General features: G+C 32.1%; 1 protein-coding gene across 2 annotated transcripts in view; it reads left to right on the top strand.

Moving 5' to 3' along the window:
• The window catches only part of LOC118183545 (WD repeat-containing protein 82-like), a 75,267-nt gene that overhangs the window by 18,199 nt on the left and 32,693 nt on the right, over window positions 1-24,375 (top strand). Inside the window, exons 4-6 of one of the 2 annotated variants that reach the window (XM_035353137.2) lie at window positions 722-821; window positions 4,232-4,348; window positions 14,262-14,417. In XM_035353137.2, the coding sequence (XP_035209028.1) occupies window positions 722-821; window positions 4,232-4,348; window positions 14,262-14,417 (373 nt within the window). The remainder of the gene's footprint in view (window positions 1-721; window positions 822-4,231; window positions 4,349-14,261; window positions 14,418-24,375) is intronic. The other variant, XM_035353138.2, reaches the window with a different exon arrangement.

The raw sequence follows: 24,375 nt of genomic DNA, 5'->3' as shown, positions 1-24,375 counted from the left end.
TTTATTTCTGTAAAAAAGAACCCTTATCTTCTCTTGAAATGTCTTAAAGTATTGTATATAAACATTATTACTGTATATAAACATTACCAGATCTTGTAAATTACTAATATTTAAATTAGTGCGTTTGGTCATGCTGTTAATTAGTTGTTTGAATGAATGCAGAAGTATACTTACAGTGTTGGAGCTTAGCATTTGTTTCGCTTAAAAAAAAAAAAAAAAAAAAAGGTAATAAGGTATCATTAATTTTTTCTAATTTTTCTCTGTATACCATAGTACAATATTGTATTTAATTAGGTAATTTCCTTTCACTATATTAAAAAAATGAATTCTAATTAGAATCTTGTTCTCATCAAATATTTGCCTACTTGTTAATAAAATTTATTTTAAAATGCAAGGAGTGATCTTATTTCCAAGTAAATGCAATATGTTAATCAAAATTTATTGATTTCACTGTAAAATATAGTCTGTGTTTGGTACATATAATAAAAGTAATTTAAAACAATATTTTATTTTGACAGTGCTAATTTATATATTTTTTAATAATTATTATGTTTGCAGTTAAATTGTGTAAGTTGATTAATAGTGTTTGTGTAGGGGGGGAATGTATAATAATATGAAAAAAATAAATATATGCAAACATATTGCTATAGTTTTGAACCGCTTTAGTGTAAAAAAGAAAATTAAAATAAAAATTTATATTAAACTTTTTTTTCCCCTCCAGAGTGTTATCTCTCTCCATGTCTCCTGTAGATGATTTGCTACTTTCAGGTTCTTTAGACAAAACAGTGAGACTTTGGGATCTTAGATCTCCTAATTGCCAGGTAAAAACAAAAAGCTACTTTGCTCTGATTTCATCCTTTACAAAACTTTGCTGTAATATAAATTGAAAGTTAATTGAATTTTTTTGTCATAAGTAAAGTGCAAGTACCATGTGAATTGCTTTATAAATAGTATACAGCTTTATAGTTTATAAAATTTTTAAGTATTCCTGGCAGTTCTAGCATTCAAAGTAATTTTTGAAAGCATTACATACTTGCCTATTTGTATGAAGAATGTGCAATTGGTACATAATGTGGTAATATACTTATATTGATTCAAACATATTTAAACTACTGTATGTCATATACATGGAATTTTTATGACATTTGGAAACTGTTCTTAATTTAAAGTATTGTTTAAAATGTCGTCTCATGATTTATCATAGTTTTTCTGTTGGTTTATTACCAAAATGCTTGTGTATTGGGCTGTCATGGATTTAAATGCAAGAATTTGATCTTCTTATTAGAGATATAATGACCATTCAAAGAGACCGACGATATTTAAAAAAATTTCTGACTTGTTTTATATTCCTGTATGTTTGTCAGCAAATTATCTACCACTTTTTGTTTTGTCATCAGCATCTTTGCATCTTGAAATTATCTTTAATGCTTGATCCTCATATTCTTTACACAACATTTCAAATGTCTCTATTGCTGTTTTTCTCAATTTAGAGCAAAATGTATTGCTAGATTTCGCTCAGGTCTTGAATCCATGTACATTGAGTCATAGCAAGCAATTAGCTGCATAGAAAATTGTGATCTTAATCAGATATCTAGGAAAAGCAGCTTGAGATGTCTTAGTAATAAATTCTATTATTTATCAGGTTTGTTCGAAAACAAATAATAGTAATTGTTTTAATCCTAAAATTTTGTGGATGCACAGTGCAAGTTTAAATTTTAACGAATGTGAAATTAAAAACTATATTATTCATGTTAAAACGAATTTAAAAATAAAAATGATATGTTTGTAGGTATATGGAAACTATTTTAAAATTAACTCTTGTAGCTTTTTTCATAACAAGTTTGGTAGGCATTTCTTTCATATTTAATTTTTGAACTATAATTTTAGTAGAACAATTTAGAGTGTATTAGAACTAACTGATGAAAAAAGAAAACAATTTTAGTTCTGAAGGGTTTCCTTTTGCAATAGCAATGCTTAAGTTTTTTTTAAAAAATTATTTTTAGTACTTATTGGAATTTCATTAACATGGTGGTATTAAGAAAGTGATGCATTGCATTTTTGCCTTTTCTTTAACAGATTCTGAGAGCTTGGAATAGTGTAAATTCATTATGGAAATTACCTTCATGTATTAATTGTTCCCATACTACTTTTAAGAAGACTGAAATCTTAAGCCATGGAGGGTTACCATGAAGAGGGTTCATGCTTGCTTTGTTGCCTAAATAATATAGTCATTTGAAAATAATTTTAAAATGACAATGCACACAAGGGCTGTCTGAGGGAAGGCTTGCCTTAATATAGATTTTCTGAAGGGAAACTGATTCATATTCTTGTTATGGGAGAAAATTGCCTTACAGTCAGCCCATGTGCCTGGGAAGTCAAACTTCTAGTATCCAGTGGTCTTAATCACTCAGTGAGGTGTATGATTATTTAAATAGTAATTTTATTGTTCATGATAGCTTCATGCTACAAAACATGTTTCTAGTAACATTTATTGTATAGTTTTTCAGACATTTCTTGGAAGCAGGATTGAAATTTAGAATGCTTGAATAGCTTGTGTACTAAATGAATCCATTACATATACCTAAGTGTCTAGACAGCCATATATACTTTCATTTTTATATATTAGTATTATAATTAATTTAATTTAAAGGATGCACATACTCAGAAAGAATTTATGTGAGAACTTATATTCAGAAAATTATTGTATTTTCTTAATTTCTATCGCGTAATCTGTCTTGAACTAATTTGTAAAAGTTACAGAGATTTTGTTTTCTAGTGAAATAAATTTTTGATATATTTCGATCTTTTAATTTTTTAATCACTGTTATCAGCTATGGTTTGGTTTATGTGATTACGGCAAAGCATCGAGAGCTATCTGCCTAAGGGAAGGGATGCCTTCATGGAGGACATTCTAAAGAAAACTGGCTCGTACACATGCTACACTTGGGGAAAGCCATGAAAACCCATGCAGCCAGCCCATTCATGGAATGCGAACCTTGGACCGAACTACCAGTATTCAGCGACTTTACCGCTTGGCCACTGGTGGGCCGTTATCAACTATGTAACAGTATCTTAAAAATAAACAAACAAACAAAAAAGAAATTACAAAAATTTAAACTTAGTATTTATTTGTTACATGTGAAAGGGATTCTTAAAACTGTATTTTCCATACATCAGAGATCCTTTTTGTTCTATAGCCCACTCTTACATATTAATCTAAGTAAAGTTTATATAATTACAGTCAAAAGTCGTTAATCCGGACTCGTCGGGACTTCGGCGATTCCGGATTATAGATCATCATTTTAAATCTCGTAAGATGGCATGCAGAAATTCTAAAATTAAAAATATGAAATAAAGAACAATTATGATCTAAAGGGTATCAAAATTTACAAAAAATAAATAAATAAATAATATTTATTTGTTTACTTTATCTCTGTTCTGTTTTTATAATATTTATTTGTTTATTGTTTTACATTTCTTTCAATGTAAGTTGTTTAAGTTACTACGTTTTATGTGGTAATACTTTCTCTTTAATTCTATAAACAGACATAATTTCTTGTTCAGTTACAAAGTTCTGCTGTTCAAGTCCCGTTAATTGCTGTGCCGAGAATACCGACTAACTTGTCAATCGAAATTTTTTTTCGTTTTCACTAACCTCTCTGTCACATTCTTCATGTCTTTATCCATTTTTTGCAGCAATTCCACTTTTTGTTTGTTGGACATCGAAACATACTTTCGTTTTGTAGATCCTTTGGAAGTTCAGCATTTGAAATTCTATTTGACATAATCGAAAATTCAAGTTTACTTTTATAAAATTGCTCTTACAGTCTGCAAAAAATAATAAGCGGGATCCAATTCGAAGATTAAGGAACAACGCAATCATTAACATTAACTGAAATAGATAATTAGATAATTTTAGCTTACATCGTCCGTTATACATTAAACGCGCAGGCGAAAACGTATTCTGCACTTGCGCACACACATATGCGCAGTAGTCAAGGTCTTATGCGCACACGTAAAACGCCTGTGCGCATGTGCCAACGCGGTGCATGCGCAGAAAGTTTTTAGCTTTGAGGTCCGGATTATAGGTGTCCGAATTAACGACTTTTGACTGTAACTGATTTGTTCAGATTAAAAAAATATTTTTAGTCTATCTGTATTTTGATTTTAGTTCGTTATGTGCTATATAACTGTAATCTAATGTTTTAAATATTTGTTTAATTTTTTACAGGGATTAATTACTCAATCCGATCGGCCTGTTGCTAGCTTTGATCCTGAAGGCTTAATTTTTGCTGTTGCAAATAGTACTGAAGATGTGAGATTATATGATTTGAGATCTTTTGATAAGGTGTGTTTATTTTGCTTTAAAATAATTATTCATATCTTTTACCTTTTCATTAGATGCAGTTTATATGCAAAATATTTTTCTCTGTACACAAAAGGAGAAAAGTTTCTGATACATAACCATGTCTATTGAAAGACTAATTTCGTATTTTTGATAATTAGTTATAATTTTCTGTGTGTATTTTGTTATAGTCAGCATTTTAATTTTAGTGATGGATCAGAAGTACCAGTGTTTGATTTTGAAAACATTTTTGTGAGGGGTAGGGCAAGGCATGCTAGAAATATTTTGGCTTTTTAATGATAAAAAATTTATTCTTATCTGTTTCCTGGCTTTGAAAAGTAGCAGAAAATTATTGTCTTCCTGTTTCTGTTTTCACAGATTTCATACTCTTGAATACAAATATGGAGTGTATTTTTATTTATCATCCATCAGTTTTAATTGAATGAAGAAAATATATAAAGTTAAAATATTTCTTAAAAATTAGCGTGCAAATTTTTTTTCAAAAATATTTCAGATGTGGAATTTAATTGATTATAACTATCTGCTTCAAATTATGAAACCTTTATTGTTACTTTATTTGGTGATCATTTTTCTTGCATTGTATGACATCTGTAATAGTTCAAGAGCAATAAGCTAATATTTTGGTTTACATTTTACGCAATACTTCTTTTCCATATGACCAGTATCCTGATGAAAGCTTTTCCCATGTTTAAGCTGTTTCCATATTTTCAGGGAGGTAGGAATACAAATAAGAGATTGAAACAAATGCAATTTGTTTCATATTGCAACCTAAGGCTGGGTAAGATGGAAACAAAACCTTCAGGTAGACTCCCTGTTTTCAGATTTTTTGCTTTCTGAATGTTTTCTGCATTACTTTAAATTCAGTTATCGTTCTTTATTGCAGTGTACTACATCACCATTAGTTGAAGAGAAATTTTTAAATTATATTGTCTTCTGGATGTAGATATTTGAGTATTTTTCTCTTTAAACCGTATTACTTGGCACTTTTTTTTTTTTTTTTTTTTTTTGGTGGCATATTTCCTTATTACCAGTTTGGTTAAGCTTCTTTCCTTGCAGTAATTGTCATTATGACCATTTTTTGCATGACCATGTTTTTCATCTTAAAAGTTTCTTTTTAATTGCAATGCATTTCATGACTTAGGTTTTGCCAAGAAACGAACTAGTGGCTACCCTGTTTCTACAAGAAAAAAAACATTTTTCTGTCTTCCCGCCCAAAAAAATAGTATTCAAATAACCATCTTATGAAATTAAAGTACAACACAGAAGCCAAAATGTTTGTACAGCTATTGTTCATGCCCGGAATAAAAAGGTATTCTGAACGGGATCATTGTTTATGTGATCACATATTCTTTTCGTCATTATTAATTTAGTTATGGTATCAATACTTATTGAGATTTGCAAATCAAATTCTTTCATGTCAGTTGATTGGAATAATTATTTGAGAGGTGTGATCTGATAAGTAGTTATCTCCTTCTGACATTAAAATTGATGAATGTGAATTGTGGAAATTGATGACAGTTCATTCACAAAAAGATATAAATAATAAAAGCTGCGAAAGAATTAAGCTGAGTGTGGGAAATGTGGTATGAAATTAAGGGAAATATTAATATTTTAATATTGAATATGTATGAAACGGCATCAGGGGAAAATATTAATTTTTATATTATAAATATTGATATTTTAACATTTTTTGCCAAGATAACCATGATCCTGTGTGTTCTGTGATTTGTTTTTAGAAGATTTAAGTTAATTATATTTAATTGCTTTAAACTTATACTGCTCCATCACGTTTCTAGAGAAAATTCTTCAATAGAGCATGCATCATTAGAAATGAACTTTTTGCTAAGAATATATTAAAAATACATTATTCTATATTTAGAGCTGCAAGAAATTAAAAATTGAGAAGCTGATTTTAATGAACTTGAGAGAAAATCTTTGATCTAACATGCAAAAGAATCGAAATGGGTTCTATTCTTTTGCATGTTAGATCAAAGATTTTAAATAAAAAAAATAAAAAAATGTAAAATTAAAAATTGAGAAGCTGATTTTAATGAACTTGAGAGAAAATCTTTGATCTAACATGCAAAAGAATAGAAACGGGTTCATGAAAAAATAGTTGTTGATTGGTATTATTTTAGGAAAATATGATTATATGTTCTTGTATGCATATGGGATTATGGGATATTGTTATAATGGATTGAATGCACATGGAACTGATGATAGCTTGATAAAATTTATTTCCCTAACAGAAATGCTATAATTCTGGATCTTTTCTCAAAAGATCTTTCTTTCTGTCAAATTGGATTCCATAAACCCACCTCATCACCTTCATCGAATTGATGTCCTGTAGCTGTCATGTTGTATCAAGTCTTCATCATCTTTATCAGCAAGTTAACTCACTCTAATGCAGATCTATGTGTCACTTCAAACCATGCCTGGAGATCTTGAATGTACTTCTCTGCGATGAAGGTCCGTTCAGAGGGTGACCATGCTACAGATTACAAGGCAGATTAAGTTTGCGACAGAAGAGCATTTGGGATGGGTAATTAGTCTCATGGACACCACTGCAGTAGGCCATGAAGAACAGAGGTATTTTCTGGTCCCAATACTGCTGGTTTCTGGAAACCATCAATGGGAGGTTATTAAAGATGGTTCAATTAACTGTCTCTGTCATGCCTTAATTATACTAAAATAAAATTTCTTTCTTGATTGGAATGTTTCTGAAGTGGCGCTCGAAACCTGGAAATCCAGTGCTGCATTACCTTTGCTAGTGTGACAGCCTCTTGATGAGGAATAAGATATGCTTCAGGCCATTTTTGTGAAGTAATTAATAAAAATGAGGATGCATTTGTTGCCATCAGCAGCAGAAGCCCCAAGATGTCAAAAAGTAATGGGCTCGAAAAGCGCGCCTACATTCTAATGTTGTCCCTTCCCTCGACTGCATTCAGAATCTTGGAATGACCAGCTGCTATCAGAATGCCTTTCTATTTATCATCTGATTCAAACTTCCAGTACAAGATGGCCCACCAGCAGCCGAGCGGTAAAGTCGCTGAACACTGGTAGTTCGGTCCGAGGTTCAAATCCCGCAAACGGTCTGGCTGCATGGGCGTTTTTGTGGTTTTCCCCATGTGTAACATGTATACGAGCCAGTTTTCCTTGGAAAGTCCCCACGAAGGTATCCCCCCTTAGGCAGATAGCCCTCGGGGCTTTGTCATAATCACACACACCAGTACAAGATGCTGTTTTGAATATGGAAGGACTCCTTTAGAGTCCAATGTTGTTTTGTCATACGACTACAGATTGAAATGTCCTGCCAGATAGGTTTCCTGTTTGAAGATTCCATTCAGTTATAGGTTTAATGTCTCTGTCTTCCAACTAGTCTCTTCTGACTTCGTCACTCCATGAATCTGAATCAGAATATATTGAAGTTGTAAATTGCAACCAGATTAACCAACTTGTGTTTCTCTTTGACTCTCGAACAATATCAATAGCTTTCTGGACAGGGTTATCTAGACAGGGCTTCAGCATTTCTGTATGATGATTCTTTGTAATGATGGATTGCGATGTCATATTCCTGGAGTTTCAATGACATCTGGCCAAATAGCCAGATGTCATATTCCATCTGGCTATTTGGCCTTCAGAATTCTTAAAATTTAAGAGACAAGTCAACAATACATGATTGGTGTGGAGAAGAAATTTTCTGCTGTAGAGATAATAATGGAAATATTCTATGGCTTTAACTATTGCAAGGAACTCTTTTCTTTGTAACACAGTAATTCCTGTCTTGTTTAAGTAGACATCTACATCTGCTCCAGTATGCTATGACATGTTCTTGACCGTGATTTATGAACATGTATGTACGCAATGTATTTTTCATTGCATAAATACATGTTCCTAAAACCATATTGTTGCATGCATAGGGGTTTGTAATAGATTGAATGCACATAGAACTGATGGTAGCTTGATAAAATTTATTTTACCAAAAGAAACACTTCACAGTTCTGGAACTTTCTACAAAAATACTCATACTGCTCTTCACTAACAGAGTACAGTCAGTAATTACACTTTAAATTAATAAAAACATTAAACACATTCCAAAGCGCATCAAAAGGTCAAAGCTTGCATGGAGATATCTCAATACTCCGAACTCACACTGAACTAAACAATGTGGAAACTGATGCTCTCTCTGGGCTTATTCAGTTTTCTCCTGGCCATCAAGAAATCTCTACTAGCTTCCATTTCTCAAAATCGCTGGAAGGCATAAAAGATTAAAGTTATATACAAGGGCTGGATATAGTTTATATATAGGGATTAATTACAGAACCAGTTAGGAGTTGTATAGGAACTGGAACAAAATGTCACTGAATGGTTGATAAAGTTGGCCCAAACCATTTTCATTTAGGCCTGTAGAGAGCTTCAACAAATTTTTTTTTTTTTTTTTTTACTTAAATGATAAATGCTGTGTATACTAATTGGTGGAAAATGTGAGTTATGTATAACAGCCAATTAACTGTCTCATTATTGTTAATAATTTGATTAACAGTTCAAAAGTTCATTTCATTCGGCAAACATCTAGCATAAAGATTACAGTCTGAAAAAAACTCGTATGCAAAATTAAGAGAATTTGCATATTATGTCGAATTTCTGAAAACTAATGGACAGATTTTAATTAAATTTGTTGTGAATATACACTTATAACAAAGAAAGAGATGTACACTGCGGGGTGTGTGTGTGACAGTTCTTATACCTCTCGTTCTACTGGGCCGATTCAATTGCGTTTTTCATGTCTCGAAAGCACGACTTAGGATATATATTAGATTTATATATAGCATTGTTCTAACATAGATATTTTGACATAAAATCAGACTTTTTCTAAAATAACATACCAATTTTTTCCATATTTCAATTCTACGGCTCAAATTATGCCTCGACATTAAATTTTGTAAAATTTGGTGCAAAATTTACGAAGAAATTCAAAATTTTTTCTTGCTGTAATTTTTTCAGTTTGCGCCAAGAATAATTCACTTGATTAAATTCTTAATATATGGCAACCCATTTTACTTTCCCTTCCATTATGCTTGAGCAGAAAGAAAGGCACCTCGTTCCTATCTTTTTACATTGTGCATGAGCAGTTAGTCACATCATTCCTACTTTCAAATAATTTTAACAAAGTGTCTGAATCACATTTGATGTTTTATTGCTGTCAACAAATATGCCAACTTTCAAAATGCACCAATATATAAATTCACGTATATCTTCAGAAATTTTGAATAAAAACTGATTTTTTGCATATATGCTTAGAAATACATCTACTTTTAGATGATAGTAAAATTTTTATAGATTAAAATTAATTATTTTTTTTTTTGAAAAATTAAAAAAAAAATTATTTAAAAATACAAATTTTAAAAATAAATCATAAAAAATGGGTGAATTTTATTTGGAAAGAGCCTGAATATTGAAATGTGAAAAGAAGGATCAAATAAGTTTAATAAAAAAGGAGAGATTAAGAAATATATACCAAATTCAATTAATATTGAGGAGCTAAAATTTTAAGAGCCAATTTTTTAAAAACTACTTGTGTGATTTTTACAAAACGTGGTAGTTTGGCGTAATTTTAGTCATAGAATCGAAATATGTAAAAAAATTGGTATGAAAGAAAATACGAAATATCAGAAAAAGTCCGATTTTGTGTCAAAGTAAATGTATTAGAACAATGCTATATATACAAATCTAATACATATCCTAAGTCGCCCTTTTGAGACATGAACAACGCAATTTGAATTCAATTGGCCTAGTAGAACGGGAGATATAGAACTGTTTCCCCTTTCTTCTTCTTCTTCTTCTTTTTTTTTTTTTTTTTTTTTCTGCACAGTGTACCATTCAAAAGTCATTTTATGTATGCATGATTATCAGCAAAGCTTATAGTGCAGAAATGTCCAAAATCGATGTTGTTATATGTCATACTGAAAATGAGTGTAATGCGGTGTATGGTCCCCTCTCACAGCCAGACAAATCGCGCAGCATGACAGCATATATTCTACAGGAGGCGGGTGAGGAGTCCCTGTGGCAATCGGTCCCACTCCTTCAGCAGAGAAGGTTCAGCTCCTGGATAGTACTCAGATGATCACAGCGAGATGAAATTGTCCTCCAAAGAGCATTCCAGACAGACTGTATGTAAGGTCAGGAGATCTAGCTGGCCAGTCTGTGTGGCGAATGTCCTCACTTTCCAGTTAATCGTTGACCATCTGAATCCTTTGTAGATGAGTGTTGTCATTCATAAACAGAAACCCAGGACCAGCTGCAGCCCTCAAAATTTAAACGTAGGGCTCTCAAATCTTCTCATTTTACCTCATAGTAATCAGGGAACTTTTGTCAACAACATGCAGGGATGTGCAGCTGTACAACATAAGGACTACCCAAATCATTACACCTCCATCACCATAATGATCTTTTTCCCTGATGAGGGAGCGATGGTATGTTCCAGGCTTTCTCCAGATACAGGCAGGCAAAGAATTGTGTCCAAGCTTAATCTTGAGTCTTTTGTAAAAAGCAGGATGTTCCACTAAAGTCTAGCCCAAGACGAAGGCTATCTGTGTCATGCTAAAAGCTCTTGTGTGTTGCAGTTACCAGAATGCAAACAACAGGTCTTGTGGCATACAACCCTATCTCATGAAGTCTTCGGTCAACTGTAGACTATGAAACTTTTGTTCCAGTGGTAGTACACAGGAGAGCTGTAAAGCTATAGCAGCTCTGTGTCGACGCACTAAATATGTTAAATAATGATCCTTATTCGTTGTTTTAGGTCTTAGTCGACCTTGTCCAGGACTTCTCGATTTGGATTCAATGTCCTGAAATTGTTTCCACAAACTAGATGACACTAAGCAATAGATTGAGCTCTCTAGCCACATGCATTTATGATTGGCCTGTCTCCAATTTACCAATGGGCCCATCAAAGTGAAGTCGCTGGACACTTCAGTCCGAGGTTTGAATCTCAGCAAACAAGCTATGTTTTTGTGGTTTTTCCCATGCGTAACCTATACATGAGCAAGTTTCCCTTTTAAAGTCCTCCATGAAGGCATCCATTCCCTTAGGCAGATAACCCTACTACGAGCACACAAATTGCTGAAGCTCCTCATGTGCTTATATTCCCTCTATAATAATAGTTCTGCTGACACTCGCATGTACGTTTTTGTACTCTGAATATTTGCACAAATCTTCAGCAGCATAAATAGTACTTTGGAAAAGAGCTACAATGCGCGAAATTTATTCTAACCCGGATATTATCATTTCAAAGGCCGACAAAGGTGGCCAGATAGTCGTCATGGATAAGAACACTTACATCGATGGTGTCACTAAACTCTTAAACGAAGGACCATATAATCCGATCCCTAAAGATCCTTCACCTTCGGACTTGTTCAAAATAAAAACTGCGATCCAATTTTCGCAAATCATTTCAAGCAACTTAAAACATTCGCTTATCCCATCTGTTGCAAATTGTGCCAGATTATATGCTCTTCCCAAAATTCATAAAAGTGGTATTCCTTTCCCCCCTATTGTATCAAATTTAGGTACTGCCTCGTATCCATTAGTTAAATATTTAGTTTCTAGATTTTCCACTCTATTAGACAATAACATTTACACCATAAAAAATTCAATAGAGTTTGTAAAAAAGGTTAAAAACATTTCTCCTAGTAATTTACTCGTGGTTTCTTTTGATTTAAAATCATTATTCACCAATGTCCCAGTGGAGGGTGCATTAAGATGTCTAGAAACCAGACTTCGCGAATTTCATTTCTCTTGCATCGAAATTGATGAGCTCATTTCTCTCACTCAACTCTGTTTGAAACAAACACATTTTGTTTTCCAAAATAAATATTACAAGCAAACTGAGGGATTAGCCATGGGAAGCCCCCTCAGTCCCATCCTGGCTGATATCTACATGCATTATTATGAATCAAAATTGTTTGAAACTTTAAACTTCCCGGCATGGTTCCGCTACGTAGACGATACTTTTACCCTGTTTGAAGGTAATAAAGATGATTTAAATAAAGTTCTTTCAACAATGAATTCTATTGATCCTGCTATTCAGTTCACTTTTGAACTTGAGACTTGCAATTCTCTTCCGTTTCTCGACATTCTGGTCACACATAACACATCCAACTTCAGTACTACAGTTTACCATAAACCTTCATCGGTTTGCCTTCCACCACACTTTTAACTCATGTCATCCGACTAAACAAAAGTTAGCTTCATTTTATTCCTATGTTTTCTGTGCTCTTCAAGTTTGCTCCTCCAAACTAGCCCTTGATGAAGAACTAAATTATTTAAAAGCAATAGCTATTGACAGGGGCTTTTCACCCAACATTATTAATCAAGCAGTTAAAAAATTCTCATCTCAACACACTAAAAGCCACACTCTTATTTTAGGAGATTATAAAAATTCTGTTGTCATTCCCTTCTTTCCATCAATTAGCTATAAAGTTGCACATATTTTGCAGAAATTTAACTTTCGGGTTGTTTATTCTCCTATCAATAAAATTCCGACTTCTATACTCAAGGACCCCATTCCGGATGTGAATTCCTGGGGTATTTATAGGATTCCTTGCCAGTGTGGTTTAATTTACATTGGCCAAACTAAGAGAGCCTTAAAATTTCGCGTCAAAGAACATGAGGCATATGTTAGAAAAAAGGAAACACAGAAGTCTTCTGTTGCTCAACATTGTTGGTCCGAAAATCACACTTTCAATTTTTCTGCTGCCAAAATTATTCAAAAAACATCTTCCATTGGAGAACTGGATTTTCTAGAGGCATTTCACATTCATAAAAATCTTTCTGTTCTAGTTAATGATCCTAATTCCAATCCAAATTTGCCTTCGGCTTTTAGAGAAATTATGTTTTAGTTCTGGTTTCGCCAACAGATGGCGCCACTTGCTTATTCTTGTCCAGGCTTTCTTATCTTATCTAATCATTATTTCCCATCTTGTTCATTTGCGGTTTTGCAGCTGAAGATGGTGGTTCGGTAAAACCATCGAAACTAGTCCTGTGAAAATTTTGTAAATATAACGCTGATTTTTGTTGTTTGACTTCTGAGTTAGTACTTTGGGTTAAATAATTTTCATAAAAAAAGACATAATTAGTCCAAAGGGACTTTGTCCCTGAAGGACTATTGTTTTTGTTTTGCACTGAATCACTCTGAATGTCAGTTTCACTTTTCAAATTGTTGCCACCAAATGCTATCGCCTTGTATTATATTTGAAGAAATTAAATAATGAAGAATTTGCATAAATGTATGTATGTTTCTTGCATTGTGATAAAACAACGGTACCTAGAGCATCAAATTTTGAATGACGTAATCCTACTGCAAATATTGGCGTATGGAAGACCAAATTTGAAGTTTGGATTTTGTTTTATTATCGATTTCATATTTTCTAAAAGTTTAACGAATTTTTGATTAACAAACTCAATGATTTAAAAGCTAGCAATGGCAACACTACGGGAGGGGGAAAAAACCTTTTTATCTCTAGCGCACAGAACTGTGTATGGGAAATTCTGAAGATATGTTCATTTTAAAATTATTTTGCGACATTGCTTGTTGTTATGGTTTAAGTGCAAAGAGCACGATAATAAATAAATAAAGGTAACACACAAAACGTTAAAAAAACACCTCTTTGGATGTAATTTAAAATCTGAAACCTTTCAGATTTTTTTATAATTTGTGATTTCTCTTAATTTTGTACATGATTGTAATTAAGATATTTAACTATAAGGTACACAAATGTCTTGATTTGGTAGATGCAAAGAGTATAATTTTTGTAATAAAAGTGCCTTGATGTGATTGTTATACTTCATGAATATTATATATATTTATTATGTATATATATATATTTTATTTTAGGGACCTTTTAACACCTTTGCTCCTATAAAAGAAAAAGATAGTGATTGGACTGACTTAAAATTTAGTCCTAATGGTAAAATGCTTTTAATTTCCACAAATGGATCTATTATACATCTTTTAGATGCATATAATGGAAAGCCTATTACGTCATTTTCTGTGAGTAATAACATTAAATTTAATTTCAGTAATAATTTCATATTGTTATATAAGTCTGATGTTTAAAATAGTTTTTACTAATGAATTTAGGTACTTCTTTATTAAAAAAGCCATCCTATGAACCATTGGCAATGCTTGAAATTTTTATATGTACATGTTGGGTAATTAGATTTGCCAGTTTGGATAACTAAGCATAGATCATGAAATATTTAATTCTTAAAATTTTTATTATAATTTTTTGAAATTCTGGGTTTTATGTTTATTAATTGAGTATTTCCTATTTTAATTTTAGAATATTGGGTAAGCTAGATTTATAGATGTAGAAATGTGGTACTTTCCCCATTGACTGTGAAAGCTGCCAATGCCTGATTTGTACCAATCATTTTGGCAGAAGTTTGATTGAATAGATTTATTGTTCAGTTAGGTAATCAAAAATTTCAAGTTACAGATATAACATATAATTTTCTGTCTCTCAAACCACATTCATGTTCAAATTGATAGTTGTTTGTCACTATCTATCATGTTACATCATCATTCTGTGTCTTTTTTTCTAGTAATATTCCATATCATGCTCATTTATACACTTTTTTTAATGCCAGAATCCTGTAACTTTGAAAATATCCCTATGCATATAGTTCTGTGTAAAAAGATCTAAAAATTCAAGTTTTCCAAAATGTGAGGGAAAATGGCATTTAACTTATACCCTTTTTTTAAAAAAATTAAACAGATTTATAGATTTATCAAGGTTGCATAAAACCAAGGGGAAAATCTTAAGAGTGTGTTGTGACGCCACATTTATCTAATACTGTTTGGTGACAGGTTTTTCATGTTAAAAGTAAATGACAGATAAGTGAATGTAAATTAGTACCATAAATTTCATCTATTTGTTATCTAAAATTTCTGCTTAATCCCTTCACGTTAGAAAATTTTGCCAGTGCCTAGGTTTCCAATAATAATTACAAATCATCTCAAATCATTGTTTATTTTGAAGTTGTGGGGACAATTTAAGCAGCTTTTAATGTCAATGAAGATATTTTTAGAAGTCAATCACCATTTGACCTAGAATAAAAAGAATTGTGCATTTACATTGTTGTTAATAACAGATTATATATTTTCATTTTTGGTGTAATTTATCTCAGTTTCATCATTAATTCTTAGCAGCTTATTAAGCAGCTTGACTATATATTGGATATTTCTGAATTTTGGGAACTAGTGAGGCTAGTTGAGAACACCAAAACAAGTATTTCTCGCTATGCTATATTGGTTAAAAGTGGAGTGAGATATGCTAATACAGAAAACAAGATTAAGAATTTTATTCAGCTAATTTTACAGTAATGGTTCTGAAGATTGAATGCCGAAAGTAATATAAATATGATTTCAATACATTGATTTTTAAGATTCTTTAAGATACCAAACCAGTTTTTTGATAGCTGCAAGCAAAAAAACTGACATGACATATTTGACTGAGTCTCATAACAAAGCTCTTCTAATGTCTTAAGAATAAATGTAGGCATTTGATGATTGTAGTGGCTATCCCATACATCTATTCTAGCCTGTCAGTGGGAAATGTGCACATGGTTGCCAGAGCTTGGCACATTCTGAAAATTTGGAGACTTCTAGTAAGGTGCTTGTGTTAATATGTAAGTAACCATAGATAAAAAGATTTTTTTAAAATTTTATTTTATTATTTTTATTTTATTATATTTTCTAGATAAAATGTATTTTTTATTTTTATAACTCCCATATCTCTTGCACAGCTCGCATCATGCTTGCTGACATAAAAGTTCATGTTTCTTAAAGTGGTTAGTAAAAATGCTTAAATGTTTTACAATCTGCCCTTCATCCAGTGAGAAGCATTCATGATACAATTATTGAATTGCTGTTATGTTGATTTCTTGGTATTCGTTAGTTGACCCACACAGTTGTAATTGATAGTATTACCAAAAGCATTCTTTCTCTTGGATAATGTGAATATGAGCCAGTTTTCTCAAATGTCCTTTACAAAGACATCTTGACCCTTAGGCTCATGTGCATTGTAATATTCAAATAGCCTAACACACCAAAAAACATTCATCTGTAAAATGCGCCAGAAAAGGCTTAACCATTTTCTTGTCCAGTCATATGTTGCATTGTGAAAAATATTTGTTTTAGTGTGCTGTGTTACTTCTTTAGCAAATTTGCTCCATGAATTTAAAAACACTATACAGGGTGTTTCATAGATCATGGGGCAAACTTCTAGGGGTTGTGGAGTGTACTAAAACATGAATTTTTTGTATAGGAATGTAGGGTCTAAAGTGACGGGTTAAGGCAGGAACGTGAAAAAATGGCACGAGAGGAAAATGTGTTTATGTACAAAATCAACGCAAAGTGCTTCTTTGCAATAATACAGTATTCACAATAAATGTTCAAAAAAGGGAACAGTAATAGGAACTACAGCTGTGATTGGCTGGCAATGCAGTGGTAGAGGGTGGTAGTAAGCCGGACAAACCACGATCCGATGCATCAGAGGATCATTCGCAACTCTGATGTCGAGCGTGATGGGTGAGTTTACGCACAGGAAAAAAGCTGACAAGCATTTCATGTATGGCGCTGCTAATGGGAACAGCAGAGCAGCATTACAGTTGTACCAGGAATGGTTTCCGAACAGGCGTATGCTGAAACACACAAAGTTCGAGAGGTTGCATCGGTCTCTGTGTGAAAACGGGTCATTTGAAGTCGCCTCTGACACTAGGAGTGAAAGAAGTGCACGACATCCTCGCATTGAAGAATCCATCTTGAACATTGTGCATGAATCACCTCAGACAAGTACAAGAGCTATTGCACATCGTCTGCAGCTGAGTCATTCCAACGTTTGGAGAGTTTTGAATGAAAATGGTTTGACCCATACCATTTGCAGAGAATCCAAGCCTTGCAAGAGACAGATTACCCTCTTCAAGCTCATTTCTGTCATTAGCTCTTGCAGCAGTGTGCAGCGCAGGCGGATTTCCCATTGGATGTGCTATTTACGGACAAGGCAACTTTCTCACAGGACGGCATCTTCAATAGCCACAACATGCACGTGTGGGCAACTCGTATTCCACACGGCACACGTCCACATGCATTCCAAACCCGTTTCTCCGTGAATGTGTGGGCGGGTATTGTTAACGACTACCTCATAGGCGTACAAATGGCTTATGTTATCATATTTTTCTGCAAGAGGTGCTACCAAAATTGCTGCAGGATGTTCCGGCTGTCGTTTGTGATTGCATGTGGTTCCAGCATGATGGTGCATCAGCCCATAACCACGTACGGTTACGCAATTACTTGGATGGGACATTTCTGGGCCGATGGATTGGCCGTGGTGGACCCGTTCACCAAATTTATCCAGCTTCCATTTTTTAATTTTTATTTTTATTTTTATAGGGGCCATCTGAAGAGCATCATTTACGAGACTCCCTTTGACTCGTTTCTGCCTTAACCCGTCACTTAAGACCCTACATTCCTATAAAAAAATGTGTGTTTTAGTATAACTCCACCACCCCTCCAAGTTTGTGCCATTATCTATGAAACACCCTGTATATATTTTCATCACTACAACTTTTTGTTAAGTCTCCTTTTGTGTTGAGAAGTTTAAAATGACCATGCATGTTTTGCTGACACATGTTAAACAAGTGGTGTTAGGAAGCAAGAATTTTACTTAGGTGAAGCTGTATTTACCCACCAAATCTTCAAGTCTAGAATGTGAGCAAGAAAGTTGTTCATTATCAGAAGAGCCTAACCTTTTCACTGAAGTCCTCTGCATTATGTTAAATTTGTAAGTTAACATAATGTAGAGGACTCCCCATGCGTACCCTTGTAGTGTAAATGGTTAATATCTATTATATTTATTGCTACTTTATTTATGTTATAGTACTAATGTATCTCAGTGGGTAAAGGTATTCCACATATTCAGCAGATAATAACAAATATTATATGAAACAGGATGTTTGTATAATATACACTGCGAAAAAAAAAAAGGGTGGGGACAGTTCTGTGTCCCGTTCTACTTTGACAATTGACGAAATTCAAATTGTTTTTATCATGTCTCAAAAGTGCAACTTAGGATATATATTAGATTTATATATAGCATCATTATAACCTAGGTATTTTGACACAAAATTGGACTTTTTTCTGAAATGACATGTCATTTTTTTTCAATATTTCGATTCTATGACTCAAATTATGCCAGACTACCAAGTTTTGTAAAAATCACAATTTAAAAATTGTAAATTTTTAAAAAAGTAATTTAAAAAAATAGCTCTCAAAATTTTAGCTCCTCAATGTTAATTGAATTTGGTATATATTTATTAATATCTCATTTTATATAAACTTTTTTGATTCTTCCTTTTACATTTCAAAATTTAGGTTAATTCCAAATAAAATTCACTCATTTTTTTATGATTTATTTTTAAAATTTGTATTTTTAAATAATTTTTATAAATTTTTCAAAACAAATTTTGAATTATAACCTATAAAATTTTTACCATCTTCTTAAAGTAGGTGTATTTCTAAGCATTCCTGCAAAAAATTAGACTTTTTTATTCAAAATTTTCTAAGATATACACGAATTTAGATATTTGCGCAGTTTGAAATTTTGCATCTTTTTTTAAGCGATAATAACGCCTAACGCCAAATGGAGAACGCCAATTATAGATTTTGTTATAGTGAACTGCCGCAGCTATTTTTAACCTTAAATTTCAAATACATTTTTACAGAGAATTAATTATATGATTTTTTTACCTCAATGATGCGTAATAAATATTTATTAATACTATATGGTAAACTTTTTTTTTTTTAATTGTAGATGATATTGTTCAAATTTTTAACAAATTTCTTTTTTTCTTTTTTTCCTCTCTCTCTCTCTCTCTTTCTCTTTTTTTTTTTTTTTTAAACAAAAATATTTGTAAATTTTTACCTTCACCGTGTTATCGTCTGTTACTTTAATTTCATTTAAATTTAATTGTCTAAAACTGAGAAAATTTCTTTTGATGTCTTTTTTCACAATGTTTTTAAGCAAACAAAACGTTGACACTTTGGGTCATGTCCCAGCTTTAAAAAACATATATATAAACATAAATTTTTTACATTAATCCTCTTAGAAAGGATGTTTTAAGTAGTAATTTTCTCTTGTGTTTTTACAGAAATTTTTAGGCTTAGAATCTCTAAATGGTATGATTAAGATTTTTTGCACCCGATACAAGAATTGGGTCACTCTGTGATACAGGATAAGTGCTGCTGAAGTGGTTTATTTCTTTCTCATTTAACAAAAATCTTTTAATTCAAATATTTATCCTTTGTACTTTGCTTTAAACTTTATTTATAGTTAAAATGTCTAGAAGCTGTCTTCAGCCGAAACACATATAATGCAACTGATATTTTTAAAAAATTGACAAGAATGCAAAATTTATAGAAATAAAGTTAAAGGGGAATTTACTTCAAGGTTCAAGTGTTCAAAGAGAAAACACTTGGACGTGTACACCAGCAAATAGCAGCAATTGAGTTTGTGCTAATGAAAAAGGACAAAAAGGATATCATTGAGGATTAAAGTGAAGACCGACTGGTTTTCAGTTATATGATTGTATAAATTTAAATTACTTCATAGAACATCATATCATAAACGGAGCATCCCATGTTTTCTCAGTCGAATTATTTAAAGATTTCAGAATTTATCCAGTGACGTACATAGATGTCATTTAAAGAAGTTTTCCCTCTTGATGAAACCAGTCTTTCCTTTCATCTCACATCTTCAAAATGCTTAGCCTGCAAAGACTGAAAAAGGCTCTGACTAAATACTGATGAAATGGATATATTTGGATTATTAAGTTACGGCAAGACCAGGCTATCTGCCTTAAAGGAGGAATGCCTTCGAGAAGAACTTTCTAAACGAAACCAGCTCGTAAACACGTTATACATGAGAAAAACCACGAAAACACCCATGCAGCCAGCTTTCGGGATTCGAACCTCAAAGCGAACTACCAGTATTCAGTGACTTTACCGCTGAGCCGTTTGTGGGCCCTTTTGAAATGGAAGGCGATAAATTTATTTAAAATTAATATCAGAAATACCAAGATGTTTTGAAAAGTTGGATGCTTTTTAACATACTTGCAGAATGCCTGGAAAAAAAAAAAAAAAAGAGCAAGCCATTAACCCTCTAGCTGCTCATCCCTCAATTTCCACGGGCAACCCAAATGTAGCAAAATCTGCTGATCCCCCGATTTCCGCGGGCATGTATTTTTCTTCCTTTATTGATAATCATTTCCCGTGTTTTCCCTGTTTAACCACCGAAATAAATTATATACAGTATTGGATGTTTAGTTTAGGTTTTGGACAACACATATCATTAGTTGTCCACTAAATTGCGGCATTTGCAGGCACGTGGTATTACCACTGAAACTTCACTTTTTGCGCTTTTTTCTTACAAAAATGTCTGCTAAAAACATTCAGCAATTATCTTAATTATTTAATTAAATTATTGAATTATATTTATTGATTAGATTAATAATTAGATTGATTATTAATTAGATTTATTGAATCTGATGCAAAGACTGTGACGTTGAACTTTGCCTTGAACCCTGTTTTGAGCTCTGTTATACTAAACTGCGTTTCTAAGATATTTTTTCCTCAGTGCTTTATATTTTCTTAAATTTTATATATTTTACTTTTTTATATTATGCAATAAAATAGAAATTAACTGTAATTCGACTGAAATTTATTTAAAAAAAATTTTGGGGGGTGATAAAATCTGAAATTGGTTTTTCTGGCAACTTAGTTCTCATGATAAAAATCTATATAAAAAATATTTTCTAGAAATGAAAAATGCATTTTTCAATTCTCCAATATATATAGATTTAAAATATGCAAGAAAAAAAAATTGCACGATTTTTGAACTGTTTTCGATCCACAAATTGAGCGGTGAGTTTAAGAAGAAAAAGTAAATTTTTCCATAAAATTTAGTATTTTGTAATTAAAATTTTTTTTTTTAATTTTATGATATTTGACTCTTGTGATTTCAAAAATAAAATATTTGACTAAAATATGAATAACATTTTATGAAATTAAATATAGAATGATAAATTTTTGTAAAGTAGTGGGCACAATGATAAAACTTTTTAAAGCAATTTATGCAAATCATTCTAAATTAAAATGTCAAATATATATCTCTCTCTTATTTATGTATCTATTCTGAATGGAACATTGAAAGGCGTATTAACTGTGCTTTACTGTATTTTCTATTTTAATATATGCAGTTTTCAAATGCATCGGAGTCTGCATCACAAAGTATTCTTCTGAAAGAAATGCAATTCAAATAAATAAAATTAAATTCTGGAAAATTTATATTAATAAATATATTTAAAATGTGCAGTTCGAATGAATGAATAGAAAATTTTAAAACACTTATCTGAAGAGACAATGCAACACAAAAAAGTAAAATATAAGTTTAAAAATTCAAAACTTACCTAAAATAATAACTATGATTAAAATATATAGTATAAAGAAAACTATGAAGAAAAAAAAATAAACAATGCACCTTTTATTTAAACTACGCAGTTTGAATGAGTAAATAGAAATTTTTAAAACAGTTATTTGAAAGAAAACATGCAACTTAAACAATTAAAATGAAATTCAAAAAAGAAGAAAAATATTTAAAATAACAATGTAAAAATATAATATAAAGAACATTATTTGAAAGAAGGAATATTGTGATTTTTTTTTCTCTCACGCACAATGTAAAAAGGAAAAGGAAAATAGGTTGCCATATATTAAGAAGTTCACCAAGTGAACTGTTCTTGGCGCAAACTGAAAGAAAAAGGGTCGATATAAATTTGTGAATTTCTCCATAAATTTCACACCAAATTTTACAAAATTTAAGATTTAGGCATAATTTGAGTCTTAGAATCGAAATATGTAAAAAAATTGGTATGTTATTTCAGAAAAGTCAGATTTTGTGTCAAAATACATATGTCAGAATAGTACTGTATATAAATCTAATATATATCCTAAGTCATGCTTTCGAGAGGTGAGAAACGCAATTTGAATTTTGTCATTCGGCCCAGTAGAACGAGAAATAAAGTCCCCTCCCCTTTTTTTGCGCAGTGTACATAGGGCATTTGAAATTTTGCATGTCACATCATGTCTGTCATCAGTGACTTCAACTGTGCACATCAGTTCATACTTCCAATTAAGGTTGTTTCAGTCACTGATTGTTTTATATAATTTGTAAAATTATATTCTATCAAATTCTAGAGATCACCTTTTTTCAACCAAATAATAATGAAAAAAAGTCATGTTAATATGACAGTAATGAAAATGTAAAGAATGTGAGAAGAGTGAAGATATATTTAACAAACGTCCAAGTACAGTAACGAAGAGAAGCCAAGCACTCGGAACATTAATAACTGTATCTCTCTGTCGGTATATTTATGATCATCAGGAATAATGTCAGTGAGCAAGGGAATGGGGATTTGAGGAATGTCTTGTAAGTCAAGAATACATGCAATGACAGTTTTCATTTGCCGTATTTTGATCTTAAATGAGCATGCATGTGCTCCTCATGATTACTGTGGAGAAGCAATATTGAGCATGTTTGAGCTGTTGCATTTGTTTATGCCTATTTTCACTTAACTTATATTTAAGAAACTAAATATTCTTTCTCTCGCTCACTTTTTTTCTGTCTTTTTCCCCCTCTTTTTTTTTTCACATGAATCTTGTTGTAAACTGAGAATACTGAATCAGTGACTAAGGCAACATACTTATATTATCTTTTTCTTTAAAAAAAAATATAGTTTTGATTTCCTATCATAATTTACTTTGAAGTTCCTTAATACTGTGCTTCTCTTAAAATATTTGGTATACTGAGTATTCATAAACTACTTCCACAAAATAAGAGATTACAGTACAAATTAAGAACAATAATTACAATGGAATCTGTGGCTGCATTTCACCCATTGTCAGAAACGTCTAAAAAATTTAATGTCCAAGTTAAACTTTCAGCATTTGAAAAGAAAGGAATTAAGTAAATCATAAGTTGCAATCCCATTCAGATCTGAAAAAGCTCAAAGTATATGTTCAAAGTGGCATCCAAGACTGCTGTTGCATAATTCATACTGGTGAATGAAAGTATGAATTATGCAACAACAAGTATCTCATACAATGATGATTTCATATGCTTGTATGCAAAGTCTATTAAATTTATGTCCGGTGAACATGAAAGCCAAACTACAAGTCCATCTCATTTAATCCACCTTCTGGGATATGTGGCATTCAGGGTGTTTTGACAACAGTGGTAAAATTTGCTGGTGCTTTGTCATGCATGTCTGCTGAGTGGAACAGTCTGGAACAAATTGTGAAGCATTTCCAGGAAATCGAAGCAATGTGTCTGTCAGATATTCCTGTTGCAACTGAGGACACTTGAGGCAATATCTGAGGATACTTGCCTAAATATCCCTGGCAGATCTCTGCTAGTATTTATGAAGGGCAGAGATGTGGGGATTCTTTTCAGTCCAGACATGTTTGTTGCAAGTGTTAAAATATGCCTTTCTGGGCAAATAATACCTTATCACTGAATCATAATAAAGCAGAAAACTGGATTATTAGATGTCATCTAAAGCAACTTCTTCATAAACTTATGCCATTTGATGTAATCATCTGCATTTTAAAATTAAGCTTTCTACATATGGAATGGGTACATGTGCGCTTCACAGAGCTGGTGTAACCTGTACGGCAAGGACAGCAAAGTTTTTAGAATTTAACCTCTTAACTGCCACGGCTGAGCAAGATGTATATATATGTTTTTCCAAAATACTATCATTTGCTTTGCACTGCTACCACTTAAATTATTTGCAAAGCTATGCAATGCATCACCACAACGACCTTGATAGAGTATGCGAAGTAGGCTACTATTTCAGAGAAGAAGGAGGTGTATGTTTCTGAAATCATGAAA

The sequence above is a fragment of the Stegodyphus dumicola genome, chromosome 4, assembly GCF_044657685.1.
Source record: "Stegodyphus dumicola isolate Sdum_Otavi_A_Nest chromosome 4, ASM4465768v1".
Classification (NCBI taxonomy): domain Eukaryota; kingdom Metazoa; phylum Arthropoda; class Arachnida; order Araneae; family Eresidae; genus Stegodyphus; species Stegodyphus dumicola.
The sequence above is the reverse complement of the archived record's forward strand: the minus strand, read 5'-3'. Positions and strand labels throughout refer to the sequence as shown.